Source organism: Sciurus vulgaris (genome assembly GCF_902686455.1).
Source record: "Sciurus vulgaris genome assembly, chromosome: 1".
Lineage (NCBI taxonomy): Eukaryota > Metazoa > Chordata > Mammalia > Rodentia > Sciuridae > Sciurus > Sciurus vulgaris.
Window position 1 is genome coordinate 27967774 of NC_136461.1, and position 17009 is coordinate 27984782.

Consider the following 17009-nt stretch of genomic DNA (forward strand, 5'->3'; position numbering starts at 1 on the left):
AGGCCGTAAAGCCGCAATGACTTCTGGGCATTGAAGTCCTGCATATGGATTGGCTGCCTGATGGAGGAGCTTGCTTGTGATTGGGTGGTCCGGGACCATCCTCAAAGGGCCACTTCTCATTCGTCAGCCATTGGCAATTGAGTTTGAATTGGGTGGCGGTTAGCTACAGCGCTCTTCCCTCTCAGCTGCAGCAGTGAGGTGTTTCCCAGCCCTTGCTTCCCGACCCACGGGTACGTATCTCGCGGCTTCTTTATGCCCAGACCCTGAAGGACGACGATTCCCAGCCGCCTTCTCCATCCCTTCGTGCCCCCTTACTTTCCTTCCCCTGTCTCCGCTGCCGACCCCTTGTGACTCGGTCCCAGCCTCCCTGCATCCTCCTCCGAAGCGCCATGGCTCCTAGGAAGGGTGGCAGTCGGGTGAACAAGACCAACTCGTTACGGAGCCGAAAGCTCGCCTCCTTTCTTAAGGACTTCGACCGTGAAGGTAAGGGGTGGATTCCCGCCGTCGCTGCTGCTACCTAAGGGCGATGGCGGGGCGCTGGTGCGTTGGGGCGCCGGTGGCACGGATTCGCCCACCTGGTGACGCGTCTTCTGTCGGCTTCTGCCCTCTCGCAGTGCAAGTACGAATCAAGCAAATTGAATCAGACAGGCAGAACCTTCTCAAGGAGGTGGATAACCTGTACAACATCGAGATCCTGCGGCTCCCGAAGGCTCTGCGCGAGATGAACTGGCTTGACTACTTCGGTAAGAGACGAACCATGGCCGCGGTCAGTCTGTGATTATCGTGACAGCCTTCAGAAAAGGCTTGCTAAAATGTTCCCTTCCTCATGAGGTCTAACATGGCCACTATAGAAAATTGCAACCCTGCTGCTTGGTCCCGCTCTCTACCTCACCTGCCTGCTTCGTTCTTCTCAATGGCACTTACTGTCGTCACACCCCCTACACCCAACATATACATACCAAAGCAAACCCTTCCTTAAAGGACTAGATGGCAAATATTTTAGGCTTCTGGAGCCAGAGGGTTCTCTGTGCAGCTACTCAGCTCTGCTGTTGTTCTGAAACAGCTATAATGAATGGGCACAAATGGGCTGTATTCCAATAAAACTTTATGAACGGACTAATATGAATTTCACATAATTTTCACACATCAGGAAATATTATTCCTCTGGGTATGTGTACATTACCCAGCCATTTTAAAATGAACAAATTAATGACTTGGTTTGTTATCAGCACAGGTGAAAGTAGCTCTTTCTGCAGCTCATGAAAATTGCAAATTGATTTAAGTGTCCACTCCTGTCTTGATTTAAAAATGGGCAAATTGATTGTGAACTGCAAGGACAGGAGAGTTCTCCTGACCAGAGAAAAATCTCAGCTGATTTTCTCACTCCCTTATTAAACGTCCAGGAAAAAGCAGAGGACTTAGTCTGCTGAGTTACCCTTTTTTCCTGTTTTCCTTTTTATTAATAATTACAGTATGTAGCCTCTTTCCTGGATAGAAATGTTTGTCCTACTCACATAGGATTTGGTGGTTCTTTCATTTTGCCATTTTATGTATTATTCTACGTATTCACCCATTTCTACAAAAGTTGAGCATGCCTCAGTCACAATTCTGTGTGCTGAAGATGCACTGGGGAATCAAACTGACATTTTTCCTGCCCTTGAGAGCATATGAGCTAGAGGACAAAGGTTTTTTAAAAACTTCAGGGCCTTGGGATATAGCTCAGTGACAGAGAGCTTACCTAGCATGGGTGAGGCCCTAGGTTCATTCCTGGCACTACAAAAAGAAAAAAAAATTATTAATAAAAAAAATTACAGGTATGTCATTAGAATTATAAGTACTACAAAAAAGACTAGAGTAGTGGCTATTGAGTATATTTATTTAATACTTTCTATGCCAGATCTACATTGTACCAAAATGGTTTATATATTTTAATTTCATAACAAGCTAATTTATTATTAATATTATGCCTGTTTTATAAATGACAAGATTAAGGCACGGAGAAAGGTTACTTTGCTTAAGGTTTCAATTTAGTTAGTAGCAGAATCCATTCGAATCCCAGCATTCTGTTTCCAAAGCTTGAGATTTTAAATTTTTTGGGTTTGTGTGTGTGTGTGTGCGCGCCACCACAAGCAGTGAGATCTTAACCGTTATACAGGATACCAGGACAGTTTCTAGGAGGAGGATGTAACCTAAATTTATTCTACATCTGAATCTCACAAAGATTCCATTCAATGCATGTTTACTACACCAGATTTTTGCCAGAAGCACTGGGTCTTATCTGTGGAATTCAGTCCAAGACAGGAGTGGACACAAACAGCTTTGTTTTGAGTAGCTTTTGAGTAGCAGTTGGGTACGATAAGGGGAGCAACAGCAATTTACTACATAAGTTTTTACAATTTATAGCACTCAAGTATAATAGAAACATAAGCAGAATTTTGGGGTGACATTTGAATTGAGTTTTAAAGGATGAATTAGAAATTTGTTGGCAGAGGTAAAGCTTAATACTAGGATACTATCATGAGAGAAGGTGGCACTTTTGAGAAATAACAAAAATTTTGATGAAGTGAAACAAGAATAGGTCAAAAAAGAAAGCTTAGAGAAAGAGTGGACTAGATCATGGGTCTATCAATGTTGTACCAAGGGCTTAAATCTAGTCCAGGTTCAGAAAGATAATTGATAATATTAGGGAAGATGATTTATCATTCTAATCTGAGAGTAACTAAATGTAATGTTCTTTTTAAAGCCCTTGGAGGAAACAAACAAGCCCTGGAAGAGGCAGCAACAGTAAGTGACCTGTTTTACTTTTGAGTCGGTTAGTTTTTAAGTATAATCTACTCACAAAATTCAACCAATGGGCTGGCCTGGTGGCACACATCTGTAATCCCAGTGGCTTGGGAGGCTGAGGCAGAAGGATCAAAAGTTCAAAGCTAACCTTAGTAACTTAGCAAGACCCTGTCTCTAAATCTCTAAATAAAATATTTTTAAAAGGGCTGGGGATGTGGCTCAGTGGTTAAGTGACCCTGTACCAAAAAAAAAAAAAAAAAAAAAGAAATCTAACCAATGGGTTGCACACTATAGAAGAGTTTCCATGAGTGATCATTATTTCTGTCAACTAAAAAGTTATGGTTGTGTCAAACACTGAATATATGAAGTCCAAATAGATCTGAATCCCAAAAAGGGATTCTGCTATTATGACACAGTCTCTCTACCCCAACCCCCACCCCATGAGTTCCTTATTGGAGGATTCAGCCAACCATGGATGGAAAATGTGTTTTTTTAAATTGCATCCAGCCAGTTGTGGTGGTGCACACCTGTAATCCCAGCAGCTCCAGAGACTGAGACAGGAGGATTGCAAGTTCTAAGCCAGCCTCAGCAATGGTGAGGTGCTAAGCAACTCAGTGAGACCCTGTCTCTTAATAAAATATGAAATGGGGCTGGGGATGTGGCTCACTGGTTGAGTCCCCCTGAGTTCAATCCTTGGTACACCGTGCCTCTGCCAAATTGCATCCATATTAAACGTGCAGACTTTTTTTTTCTTGTCATTGTCCCTAAACAATACAGTATAATAGATATTTACTTAGTATTTACATTGTGTTAGGAGTTATAAGTTATCTTGAGGGAATTTAAAACATATAATAGGACATGCATAGGTTGTATGCAAATACCATATCATTGTATATGAAGGACTAGAACCTTCATGGATTTTGGTATCTGCAAGGTGTTCTGGATCCAGTCCCCCAAGGGTACCAAGGGACTACTATATATTTTGGGAGTTTTGTCCACAGTTCCCTAGCTTACAGCTTCTGTACCCCTTGTAATTTCTTAAGTGACTACAATAGTAAGAATATCTTTTTGGCCTTTTGACCTTAGCAACTCCAGAGTGATAAAGGTGAAAGACAGTCTTTTGCTATTTATAACAAGCCCCTTTCAACCTTGATGTTAATGAGGTGATTTTTTTTTTTTTTTTTTGGAAAGTCCCTGGGTAACCAGTGGATGAGGTGCTGTTTCCAGGGGAACAAACCCTGTGCTGTTAGTGTTAGAACTCAAAACCCCTCTTCCTGAGAGGGGAGAAAAGGATCACCAAGGGCCAATGATAAATCAATCATGCCTATGTAATGAAGTCTTCATAAATACCCAAAAGGATAGGGTTCGAGGGCTTGAACACATCGAGGTTCCTGGGGGATAGCAAACCATGGAAGATCTGTGCCCCTTCCCCTTGCCTTAGGCACCTTGTAGGGAGGTTTTAAATGTTATTTTTCTTTTGAAGGTTCCATAATGTTGGTCTGTGAAATAAATTGGTAATAGATTAACAATGGGAAAAAAAGCATACAATTGATCAACATACATAAACATAGGAGCCATACACGAAGTATGAAATTCAAAGAAAGAGCCAGATATAGAAGTTTGAGGTTCCTGGAAAAAGGAGGCTTCTGCAAGCTATGGCAGGCAGAGGAGAGGATCCCAGTGAGAACAGAGGCTCTCTTATTATACAAGTAAAGTCTTTCAGGTAATGGTGATCAGAGGGCCATAAATAAAGTGGTTCCAAATTCAGAGAGCAGCTCTAGCAAATTAGTCAAACCTAAGGGGCGGGAGGACTCCTCTTTATACCAGTTGGTCAGAAACAGGTAAAACAGCCTGGAACTTGCAATTAGCATGGGAAGCAGGGAACAGTCTTGTAGGATCTGATGCTATTCTCAGGTAGATATACCTGAATTGAATCAGTGGTGTCCACTATAGGATTGTTTGTATGATGTGTGGGGAAGAATCTACACACATTAGGCCATGGAAATGTTCTAAGAATATAGTGGGGAGAAATGGAGTTTTGTCATTCTTAAATCCTCAGAGGGAGACAGTTCCTTTTTTGACAGGCTCCTAGTCATCTTTTGTCCTGAACTCTTCAGGAGAAGTGGAAAGCCTCAAACTCAAGTTCCTGTAAACCCTGGGGTAAACCATGACCTGACCTGCTGGGAGATAAACTACAACTTTATTTTATGTATTTTTTTTAGTACTGGATATTGAAACCAGAGGCATTCTAACACTAAGCTATATCCCCAATCCTTTTTATTTTGAGACAGGGAGGCTGCCTTGAGCTTGCCATCCTCCTGCCTCAGCCTCCCAAGTTGCTCGGATTATAGGCTTGTGCCACTACACCCTGCTCAAAATAAAAATCTAAAAAGCCTGGGGACAGAACACTTGCCTACCAGGTTCAAGGCCCTAGGTTTAATCTCCAGCACCACCAAAAACAAACAAACAAAATTGTGCATACATGCACCTAGGTGTCTTCCTGGGGAGAGAGTTTATTGTAACCTTCATCACATTTTCAAAGTGAACACAAAATTCCGCATCCTTCATTGAGAATCATTTGGAATCTGAGGTTTGAAGGGGTGTGACTACAAAGGGTACATATGTGCAGTGAATAACAGATCTCAACCATCTCAAGAAGCTAAAGGTAATCAGGAACTAGTTGTTCATTTAGAAAAAAAATTAAGAGTTGGGGGATGAGAATAACTGAAACAAAATCGAGCTAGTAAAACATTCTTGATCCATGCCTTCTTTTTCTTTATGTGTCTATGACCCATTTTATTGACACCCCCCCACAGATCCAAATCTAATATTTCAAAACATTCTATCTGAGATGAAATAGATCATTAACTAGAGATCTTCCTCTTTTTTGAATTAATCAGACAAGTATAGCTGAAAATAAGAACTTCTGGTGTAATATGAGAGAACCAGTGTTAACACACCAAGTTGAGAGAATTCAAGAATTAGCTAATACCATTTAAATCCCATTAAAAAATGATCCTTTCATCCAAAAACTCTTAGTTGGGAGGTATGCTGGAGGCTCCCAAGAGGTTCTCTAGGAGGACTCAGCCTATAATCATACTCTTGGTGATGATTTATCACCATGAAAGGATGCAAAGAAAACTCAGCAGAGGGAAAAAGTACAAGGGACAAAGTCCAGAGGAAACCAGTTGAGTCACACGGAACATGCTCAATTCAACACGTGTGAAATGTTATCTCCAGAAAAACCCTTTAGAGACTCAGTGCCCAAGCTTCTTATTGGGTGCTGGTTTCTTAGGCATCCTCTGCCTGACAGAAGAAAGCAGGTGTTTGGTATAAACCACATTGTTTACCTAAAGTTTAGGCAGGGCGAACTGTTCTTATCAAGGAATGGTGGGAATCACAACATACCAGTTAGTGCTAGAGATGGTGGAAAGTTGACAGGAATGCCATTTCTGTCCCATCAGGCATGGTACACATCACTAATCTATTATAGTCTAGTGTCTTCTAAGCCCAGGCAACTCAGAGTCCTTCTCTGAGTACTCCTCAGATGTGATACCTGTGTCACTCCTTCTCTATGCGGACCATTTTGTTATCTACATGTGCCCCATGAGGAAAGGACTACAATTCATCTGTTCTTGCCTGTACCCTACATATGAATAGTCATCACCATAAACAGACTAATTAGAATGCAAGGAGGCCTCTTTGAAGGACCCAGGAACCTTACTGAGAGTTGGGTGTGATGGGGGTCTCAGCCACTTGAGAGGCTCAGGTGGGAGAATCACTTGAGCCTCTAAGACCAGCCTGAGCAAAATGGTAAGACCCAATCTCACAAAAAGAAAAAGAAAACCCTATTGAGAACCTGTAGACTTCCCAAAGAAATAAGTCTGACACAGTATCAAGTTTTGTGCCAGGCATGGTGGCACGCACCTGTAATCCCAGCAGCTTGGGAGCCTGCGACAGGAGGATGGTGAGTTCAAAGCCAGCCTTAGCAACTTAGCAACTCAGTGAGACCCTGAGTTGTAATCAAAAGTGTTGTAAAGGATGTGAACCATTAGGGACTTGTGTTTACAAATGAGATGTAAACAAGATATAAACTTTGGGAAACAGTTTGGCATAATAGCATGGCTGATTTTTTTTTTTTTTTTTTTTTTTTTTGGTACCAGGGATTGAACTCAGGGGCACTCAATCCCTGAGCCACATCCCCAGCCCTATTTTGTATTTTATTTAGAGACAGGGTCTCACTGAGTTGCTTTGTGCCTCACTGTTGCTGAGCCTGGCTTTGAACTTGCAATCCTCCTGCCTCAGCCTCCTGAGCCGCTGGGATTACAGGTATGCGTCACCACGCCAAGCTAAGGCTGACATTTATGTAACCCATAACCCTGTAATGCTCTGTCCTTCCTAAGTATGTAGCCAAGAGAAAACTTGGACATCAAGTGCATCAGATAGTTCAAAGTAGCACTATTGTTGGGAGAATGGACAAACCCATGGCAATATAATCACACACACTCATTGGTACATTTACTTTCTTTTCTGCAAATAGAATGATAGTGGTTACCTCTGAAGACTGACAGGATTAAGAGCCTGGTCACCTTTGGAACAAGGAAGGAATGCATAGCTAGAAGCAAGTTATTAGCAATGTTTTAGGTCTTAAGTTATATGTAGATTTATAGAGGTTCTGTATTGTATTGTAACTAATATTTAGCAGTCAATTTTCATGTATCAGGTAATATATTTTTAAAGTTGTTTATTAGTCTACTGTATCTCATTTGGTGAACTAAGCCTGGTACTTTCTGGCTGTGTTTGTCACAGGCTGATGTGGATATCACAGAAATAAACAAACTAACCGCAGAAGCTATCCAGACTCCCCTGAAATCTGCCAAAAGTGAGTACTTTTGAAAACCCATTGTTGGACAGAGAGCTGAGGTCCAAGGAGCTTGGTGAGCCTCTCCAGCAGGTTCTCATTGGTGGCCCTCTTCCTTCTAATGTCTGGTTCCCAATCCTATAAATCCCAAAATTTGATTTTAGCTGCTGCATTTAGTGAATCATATGCAGGACTCATACTAACCAAACTTACAAGGCTGTTGTGTGAGCAAAAGTGAAAGGAAAGGGGAAAGAAAGGCTGTTCCAGAAACCAAACATTGTTGCCTTCTTGCTTTCCCTTGAGTAACATAGAGAGACTGGCAAGATTCAGAGAGGTGTTACAAGACACGCAGTCTTATAAGACAGGAGAGTCCATGATGTGACCAGCAGGGTCAAAAGAGATTTGTAGAAGGAAATTTTCCAGCATAATTTCACGTAATCCAATTCAGTGATCTGGTCATATAAAATCATTTCACATCCATGTCCCACAAGCCGAGTTGTAACTACAGAGCATGGAATCCGGTCAGGGTGAATTGAGACATGGGCTGAATGTCACTGTCATTAAGCTGTGGTAGCTCAATGCATCCAGCCCTTGTAAGGGCAGACCCACCCCTTGGCCTGGATGTGGGGGCTGCACTCCAAGCACCTGCTCCACTAACCAGGGCCAGAAACACTGTCTTCCTGTAGTTCTGACTGGCCTTCCATCGGAATTGTCTTAATGAATGAAGAAAGCATGATGAGATTTTTCCTTACTTTGTGTTGTATTCCATTTCTGTCTCTCAGGTTATGATAGAATTGAACTTGAGTGTTCTTAGATCACATATTTATAATCAGTTTTGCTTACATGGTGATGGTGATGGTTAGGGATCTTCTGATTTCACTCCCTACGACTGAACACACCAGGAACAATGTCCATCAACTGTTAAAATTGCTTTTTTTTTTTTAAACCTTTTTGATCATTGGACTTCAACTACATTGTAAGCTATTAAAATATATCTATATGGACTGAGGATGTAGCTTTTGTGGCTTAATGGTAAAGTGCTTGCCTCCTGTGTACACGGCCCTGCGTTCAATTCCCAGGACCACAGGGAAAAAAAATAAGAAAATAAAATTTAAAATACATACATATATGTGTGTGTGTGTGTGTGTGTGTGTGTGTGTGTGTGTGTGTGTATATGCACACACACACACACACTGATACATTAAAAAGGAATGACAAAATAGCTTGACGTCATCTACTCTGATCTCTTTACCCCATGATTAAATACAGGGAATCCCTGCTGAGGATTGCCTGGCTCCTGGTGGTACCTATACGTGGAATTCCCTTTATGGAATCCCTGCTCAGGATTGGCTAGCCCCTGGTTGTACCTATTCAGCAGTAACACACTTCTTTCATCTCTAGACAGTTGTGAGGGTTAGAAAGTTCTTTCTAATTTTGAACCAAACTTTCCTGTGGTATCTGTGTGTCAATACTAGTTCTGCTCTTTGGAGCCCCATAAAACAATTTTCAATATGATAACCTCTTAAACATTAAAAATCAGTACTTATCCTCTAGAATCTTTCATCTTAAATATCCCTAATGCTCCTTTACCTCTTATGATGATAATTATAATTTATTTTTCTAAATAAAAGCACTTGTTATAACTTGTGTCTGGTATCATCCAGTGAACCTTACATTCATTCATTCCACGAATACTTACTAAACACTTAGAAGCCCAATTCTAAGGTTTGGGGATAAGAATGAAAATAAGAAACACCTGTTCTTGTGGAGCACACATTCCGAAACTGCAGTAACAGCTCCCATTAAACACGGAACACCTTTTTCAAGCCATTGACCCAGTAAGTAGTAATGCCACACCTCAAGCTCAAGTCTCTCTTGGTCGGAGTGCTGGGCTGTCCCTACCGAAGCACTACTCTGATTAAGTTCCTTTGTTTAAGACCACTCCTCCCTCCCCATGCACATACGCTTTTTAAGTGCTTTCTGGGGTGGGGGCATATGTCAGTGGTAGAGCTTTTGTCGAGAGGCCCTGGGTTCAATCCTCAACACTGCCCCATAGAAGTAAGTGGTATTCTTTATGTCAAGTCCATTTCTTGGTTGTAGCCTAAGGTTACGTAAGTGTCCTTCCTTCTGAAAAATGTGAATGCATGACACCTCCTCCCATCAGAAATAACATGCTGTTAATGCTGTCTCCTTTAGCACGAAAGGTAATACAAGTGGATGAAATGATAGTGGAAGAAGAAGAGGAGGAAAACAAACATAAGAATCTTCAAAGTACAAGAGTAAGTAGAAATTCAGGGTAAGGACTGAGGGCTAGCCAGAGATAAGCAAGTACACAATTGCCCTCCTAGGGTTCACAGTCTGACTGAGCCTCCCACTTAAGTGGCAGATAACAAAAGATCATTGACATGCATGGGAAGTGTGTAGGCCACAGGAGAGGAAGCAGCGAGCCTTCCCTACCCCAGGAGGACACAGCCAGTCCCTGCAAGGTCAGCGAGAAGAAAGGGAAGAAAATTCCAAGAAGAGCTAGGAAAAGGTCAAGCTAAAGAGCTCCTAGGAAGCAATTTGGTATGGCTGATGTATGACAGGAGGAGAGCAGGGACCAAATAATGGATGGCTGTGTGTGCCAAGCTTGGAAGTTTCATTCTGTCAGACAGGTGATGGTAAGTGACATCAGATCCATATTCTAAGACACTATTCAGGATAAACAGAAGAGGAGAAAATAAGACAAGGAAACCTGTCAGGTAAAACCGAGGCAGTGACTAAAAGAGTCATGATTTTGAGGTAGGTTTTATAAAGGAGAACTACATGATTGGTGGAAGAAGGGATCAGATGGCCAAATGGTTTTAGCTTAGCCACCTGCCATCCAGTGGAACATGGGACCCTGGAGGCAGAGTGGTGGGTCAGGGTGAGTGGGAGCATGCCAGTGGCTTGTCCTGTTGCATATTGAGAACCTCTCCAGGACGTGGAAATTCAAATAGGAATTTCAACCCAGAACTCAGGGAGGAGGACATCGAGAGATGCCTTGTCTCCCAGATCTGTAGGTGCTTGTCCCAGGGGGCGAGCATGAGGAGGGAGGCTGCAGGTGGGCATGAGAAGGAAGCTGGGCAGAGGGGTCCTGACGCAGCCTGCCAAGGGACAGCAAGAGATGCAGGAACGCTAGATCGGTCTTGGAAGATGGGAGGGGAGAGTTGCCAGAAGATGAGTGATTCTTGTCACATACTCCCAGGACGCAGAGGGTTCCTGGACTGGGTACCTGGGATGCCCAGAGTGACCACCACAGCAGCACTTTATGGAAAGTAGTGGGGCGAGTCAGGCTTCAATCAGTTCAAAGGGATTTACCTTTAATCTTGGCCCAAATTTTACATTTTGAAGGCCCAGCCAGTGTAAGTCCTCTGTTGATTAACTATATTCTGAATGTTTTAGTCACTAAATTCTGTGAGTTGAACCTTCTTATGTTCAATATTAACTTTCCTTCCAAGAATTGATCCCCCTTCCTCTCCTTTTCTAACCCCCTTATTTACCCCGTGCTGGGCTTTGTGTAACCTCAGTTTTATATGATTGTGACTACAGGTCAAAAGGTGTCCTCCATCCAAGAAGAGAACCCAGTCTGTGCAAGGAAAAGGCAAAAGCAAAAGGTATTGGGTTTCCAAAGTTAGACACATGGGTTTGGGCTTGATTAAAGAACTCTGTGCACAGGCAGAAGTAGAGGCAGAAAGGGTTTTGGCGACTATTGTTCTAGGATTGTAAAGTCACAGGATCTGTGAGGAACCTCTAGTCTAAGCCAGTTCTGTCCTCCCCCACTGTTTTGTTTTTAATACAAACAGGCAGAGTGAGCTCAAAAGAGTGTAGTAAGAACTGTATATTATGTTTAGTTGCCTGACAGTCCGTGTACAGAGCTACCCAGAATCAGTCAGAAAGCGGCCATCACCTGCCCACAGCTAGCTGCTTGCAATGTTCCTTGCAATGATTCTGTGGGCTTGGGTTGACTATGTGATCCCCACTATTTGGTGGGAAGAGGAAACAGCTTAAGAAAGTAGGCATTGGACTATGTGTCTATGAAAAAGAGAATTCCTCCTTTTCTCTGGGCAGAAGTAGCAGGACATTAACCACCTGCCTTTCAAGAGAACAAGAATTCCGGTTTCAGGGTGGCAGGGGGCTTTGTGTTGTCTCTTCCAGCCTGATTGAGAAGTTGGCTTTGCGGGCTTTCTGCTTGGGTTCAGAGTCGGGTCCTCCCTAACTGGCTGTGTGATCTTGGACAAGCTCTTTAAACCCCTGTGCCGGGTTTCTGCACCTGTAAACGAGGAGGATGAATACTGCTTGCCTCCTAGGGTAGCTGGCAGGGCCACATGACTTTTTGAGTACGGGACAGCCAGGGCAGTATCTGACACGATGTGTCATCTGCCTCTGCAGCTGCTGCTGCTGTTGTCATTGCCGGGAGCTGGCGCACTCATGGCTGTTTCTTCCCTGTAGGTCAAGCCATGACAGCACTGTGACCCCAGCTGTGGGCCGATTAGAGTTGTCCATGGTGAAACCAACTCCAGGCCTGACGCCCAGATTTGACTCCAGGTGAGGCTGAGAGTGGCACTTGGGTTCAGGCGGGAGCCCAGCAGTGAGAGCTCTTGGGAGGTGTGCCAGGAAATGCCCTCTCCTAGTCACTCAAGTAAGAAGCGCTACGCAGCCCTTAGAGAAGAACGCACGTGTGCGCGCTCCAGGGCACGCTTCACAGTCACTGCGTGTCTCAGGCAGGCTGCCAACAGTGCAGACTGTAGGATCCTGTTTGCTTCGGAACATTTCTGAAAGTTAGACTAGGAATTCAGAGAAGTCACCTCTGGGGAGTGGAGTAAGGATCGATTAACTCTGAGGAGGGAAAAGTGAGGAAGACTTACTTTCACTTTTAATTCCCACTCGATTATTTTTTCACATGAGCATGTAGCAAAAGATAATTAGCCAAAAACAGCAGCATTCTAGCTGTCCTAGGGAAGCTGGGGTGGGGATTGGCGTGCTGATGTAATCTCTGAAGCACCCTCCGTTGAACCTGGAGAGTTCCTCTTGATGGAAGGACTTAGCCCCTCTGGGAAACACATAGCCAGTTTATTTCTGGCCCTGTGGGTGGGTGGAGGACTGGCACCCATACAGAGCAACTGGTCCTAAAATTTACATGAGTAAGAGTTGACTTTTTCTAGATGTATATTTAATAATTACAGCCTCCTTTCTCCAGCTGTGTTTAGTCATTACTACTTAAAAAATGTTTTCCCTAAATTTAGAACTTGTCTTCTGGTAAGTGTGGTTTGAAAACTGCAGCTCGAAACCAGATGGGGCTGGAAGGGCTCATCGTGCTTGATGTCTTTCAGTCTGACAAACCATCTTCACAGAGATTCTCCCACTTTGCAGGGTCTTCAAGACCCCGGGCCTGCGCACTCCAACAGCCAGAGAGCACATCTACAGCGTCTCTGCCAACGGCAGCCCTCTTGCTGACAGCAGAGAGATCTCCCTGACCGTGCCAGTGGGCGGCGGAGCGGTAAAGCGTTTCCCTGGGAAGGCAGACCGCAGTGTGCTGCTCGTGAAGCCTTTTCTCCCCTGGGCGTCATCCACCTCTGTCCTTCAGAGTCCTTCAGTTGCCTGGGTCCTGATCTCCATGCTTCTGCAGGACTCAGAGTCCAGTTTTCTCTCCCAGATTAGAGACCCAGACTGGGAGCATCCCTGCCCAGCTCTGCGTTCCATCTGTTCATCAACTGCCATTTGCCCACCTGATTATAGCAAGCCAGAGGTGCACAGGTCACGAATCCTGATCTTGAGAAGCAGTTCAGTAGGTCAGATGGGTTTGCGATTATAACAGTTAGGCCACATGCGACAACAGATACAAAGGGATCGCCGAGGAAGGCACGGCTGGTAGGCACTTAGTCTAGAAAGGGCAGGGAGAGCCGTACCTTCAACTCCGCACAGCCTTGAGGGGTTCAGAAGCAGGCTGAGCCTGGTTTCCCTAAACTATAAAGAGCAAGTTGCTGACCTCAGCCCCAGTGGCAGGATGGCGTCTCTCAGATGAGTCTGTGAGGGCATCCAAGCTAATGTGCATGCCTTTGTCCCCTGATGACCTAGCTGGTGGCCCAGTGATAGCACTGATGATGCCGTCTCCTCCTTAGGCCTAAGCCACCTCCTGCCTACCTTGCCACTTCTCCCTCCCAGCCATCCCCACCATCACAGGATATCCAGTGGACATCCAGTGGACCCCCTGGGGCATACCAGGCTGCGGGGGAAGTTCCTGTCTTAAAGGACCTGTCAGTTGAACCCATTCTCTCCATACAGAGCATGCGGTTACTGGCCAGTGACTTGCAGAGGATTGACATTGCACAGCTGAATCCAGAGGCTTTAGGGAACATTAAGAAGCTCTCGGTAAGTTCCATATTCATCCTCTAGCTAGGAAGTCTGTGGTAGCTTTCTTGGCTTAGCTTTCCTTAGGATTGTTTTTGGGTCTGGTCTAATACTTGCTATTTAGAATCATGTTGCCTTCTCCCAGGGGATTTTGACTGTTACTACTTCCCTAGCAGCAGTTCTGATCTAAGACTGATGTTGAGTTTTGGCCATGCCAGATTTCCTGCCCGTGAAGTTCCACAATAATCACCAAGATCAGGCAATGAGTGCCAGAGTACCCACTGAGCCCATGAACTGAACATCTTCATAGTAGTCAGCAAGGGAAGGGGCTTGTTACAAGGGATCTCACAGAATCGAAGAAACATTCAGGCCTCCAGGTGCTGGGGACCATCAGAAATCAGCCATGGCAGTCCGTGAACCTTCACGGGCACACCACTGTTCACCTCTGGGTTCCAAGCCCTCATTTCTCTGGCTCATCTTCATTCTCCCTCTTGGCACGTAACGTTCTCCTCGGGCTCTTGGTTCTGCTCTCCTTTAACATTGATTTGTGTGCGGCTTTAGGTAGCCGCACCTCCAGTTCTAACTGTCGCTCCAGTGCCAAAGCCATTCAGTTTCCTGTCTGTTTAGGTTCTCAAGAATGTTATTTTACCACTTTGTTCTGGTGAGAAAGTTTCAGAAAGGTTTATCAATGTGAGTACAAGTAGAGAATGGAAGGGCTGAGGCTCACGCAGATGTGCGCATGGGTAGACTAGCTCACCAGGTGCCATCTTCTTTAAATGACCTATCTCCTCTTTTCAGAGCCATCTCGCCCAAATCTGCAGCAGCATACGGACCCACAAGTGAGAAGATGGCAGGACAATACAGGTTGTAGCAGTGACCAAGGCAGCAGAATGTGCACGTGTCTCCTCCTGTTCCCCTGCCGTCTCCTGCCCTTTCAATGCTGGGTACTAAGTGGGGCCTTGGAATCTTTCACCTGCTATGCCCAGTAGTTCTTGTCAAGCTGACATGAGTTTTGAGTTTATCAAAAAGACCAAAAACTGGTTTGGAGGCAGCTTCCATGTCTTACACCTCTACCTCTCTAATTAGTGGGAATTTAGAGAAGGGAATTATAGGACTTAGTCTAGGAACTTAAGTGACTGGCTGCAGAGTAACTGTCTCTAAGCTGCATGTGTCCCAGCAGTCCCTGCCAGCTCTGTAGACTCTGCAGACAGCACTTCTGTTCATGGGATTACTGCGGTGGCAAAGGGTGCCGTGGCTGGCGATGTCATTTCGTGTTTAGCTTATGCCTGGAGCACAGACTAGTCGTATAGAGTTAGCAGTGAGATCCTTATGCTCTGACCAGCCTCTGTACCCCAAAGGGCCGTGTACTATGTTCCAGGAATTTTGGGAACAAGAGTTCTCACCTCCCGACTTGCAGGCACGCAGCTTTCTCTTGCATGGCTCTTTAGTTATATTTTGTATTATTAACTCAGTCCTATACAGACTGAATTGTTTCAAGTTGTTTTATTCTCCTTTTCATGAGACTTTTGTACATATTGTTTTTCCTACCTGCTTTCAATAAATTCTGGTTTTGTTTTTTAATCAATATTCCCCTGTGTGTGTGAACTGAGGGGACCATTTTGGAGCTGAAACTATTGCAGTGGGGGTCACTGGACAGCTACTTTCCTCAGAAGGCGTGGAAACCTTTATTGTAGGCAAATTTTCTGGAATCTAGAGTGGGACTCACCCCAAGATCCAGGGCAGCAGTGACCTCAGCCCCTGAGCAGTGTTCTCCTCATTCAAGAATTAGACATTTATATCTTGGAGGACAAAATCAAGTAGTAAACCTGTGAGTGAAGACTTGTAGGCTGGGACGTTGCAGGGGTGGGTAACTCGGTGATAACGCCTCTCGCTTCCCAAAGGCCTTGGGACTTAGGCAGGTCTGCCTTCCTCAAGTTCTCTATCCCGAAATGGTCAACACGGAACTCAGTGGCAGAGGGTTCTGCCTAATCCTGGGGTTGTGACTCAGCTGGCCACTGGGCATGGACAGTTCATGGAGAAGAGGCCCTTTGGAAGTGACCTGCCCCCCAAGACCACACCTGAGCCGTCTCCCTTGCCCTCTGGTGCGTCATTGAGAAGGGCCTGACACGAAGGACACGCCTGGGACCAACACACTTTCCCCAGAGCGGCACTCATCTGGTTCACTCCATTCACACCACTGCCTGGGTGAACCCACCTGCAGTGGTGTACAGCAGGTGCCTGGTCCAGGCCTGCAGCTGGGGTACAGCAGTTCATGTGATATGCTATGGTTTAGACATGAGGTGTCCCCCAAAATCTCATGTGAGACAATGCAAGAAAGTTTAGAGGTGAAATGACTTGGTTATGGGATTGTTAACCTAATCAGTGCATTAATCTAAGAGGGATTAGCTGGGTGGTGGTGTGGGCAGGCAGGGTGTGGCTGGAGGAGGCGGATCATTGGGGGAGTGCCTTTGGGCATATTTTGTCTGTGATGAGGGGAGAGCTTGCTTCCCCACAGTCCCCAGCCTGGTAGCAATGTCCCAAAATGCTTTCCTCTGCCACACTCTTGTGCCATCATGTTCTGCCTCACCTCGGGCCCCCAAAGAATGGAGTTGGCAGTCTGTGGCCTGAAACCTCTGAAACATGAGCACCAAATAAACTTTTCCTTCTTTAAAATTGGTATTTTCATCAGGTCTTTTGATCACAGTGACGAAAAAGCTAACTAAAATATGATAGAAGGAGCTGGCTGGGGAGGGAGATCCGTCCCAGGGTGGTTTTCCCCCCAGTACTGGGGATTGAAGCCAGGTGCTGTTTACCACTGAGCTACATCCGCAAGCCTTTTCACTTTGGGACTGGGTCTTGCTAAGTCCCACTTGGGAGGGTCCTGCTGCCTCAGCCTCCCACGCAGCTGGGATTACAGGTGTGCACACTGCACCCAGTTCACACTCCCTGGATTTTTAGGCATGGGCTGAATTATGTCGTATGTCTGGGATGTTGT

General features: G+C 44.9%; 1 protein-coding gene across 2 annotated transcripts; it reads left to right on the top strand.

The window, feature by feature from the left end:
• Nucleotides 1-80: 80 nt before the first annotated feature.
• On the top strand, nucleotides 81-15595 carry CDCA8 (cell division cycle associated 8). 2 transcript variants are annotated; one of them, XM_079144950.1, is made up of 11 exons: nucleotides 81-230; nucleotides 363-483; nucleotides 615-743; nucleotides 2744-2784; nucleotides 7594-7666; nucleotides 9842-9924; nucleotides 11216-11280; nucleotides 12116-12211; nucleotides 13037-13163; nucleotides 13949-14035; nucleotides 14813-15595. In XM_079144950.1, the coding sequence occupies exons 2-11, from the start codon at nucleotides 390-392 to the stop codon at nucleotides 14855-14857; spliced, it is 840 nt and encodes a 279-aa protein (XP_079001076.1). In that variant the 5' UTR covers nucleotides 81-230; nucleotides 363-389; the 3' UTR covers nucleotides 14858-15595. The 2 variants fall into 2 exon arrangements, with proteins under 2 accessions (XP_079001076.1, XP_079001075.1); XM_079144949.1 differs by having other exon boundaries at nucleotides 81-483.
• The last annotated feature ends 1414 nt before the right edge of the window (nucleotides 15596-17009 follow it).

Coding starts and splice junctions, on each gene's coding strand:
- CDCA8 (XM_079144949.1), top strand. CDS start 390: ATGGCTCCTAGGAAGGGTGGCAGTCGGGTGAACAAGACCAACTCGTTA. Junction 484..614: donor TAAGGACTTCGACCGTGAAG/GTAAGGGGTGGA, acceptor GCCCTCTCGCAG/TGCAAGTACGAATCAAGCAA. Junction 9,925..11,215: donor AGAATCTTCAAAGTACAAGA/GTAAGTAGAAAT, acceptor TTGTGACTACAG/GTCAAAAGGTGTCCTCCATC.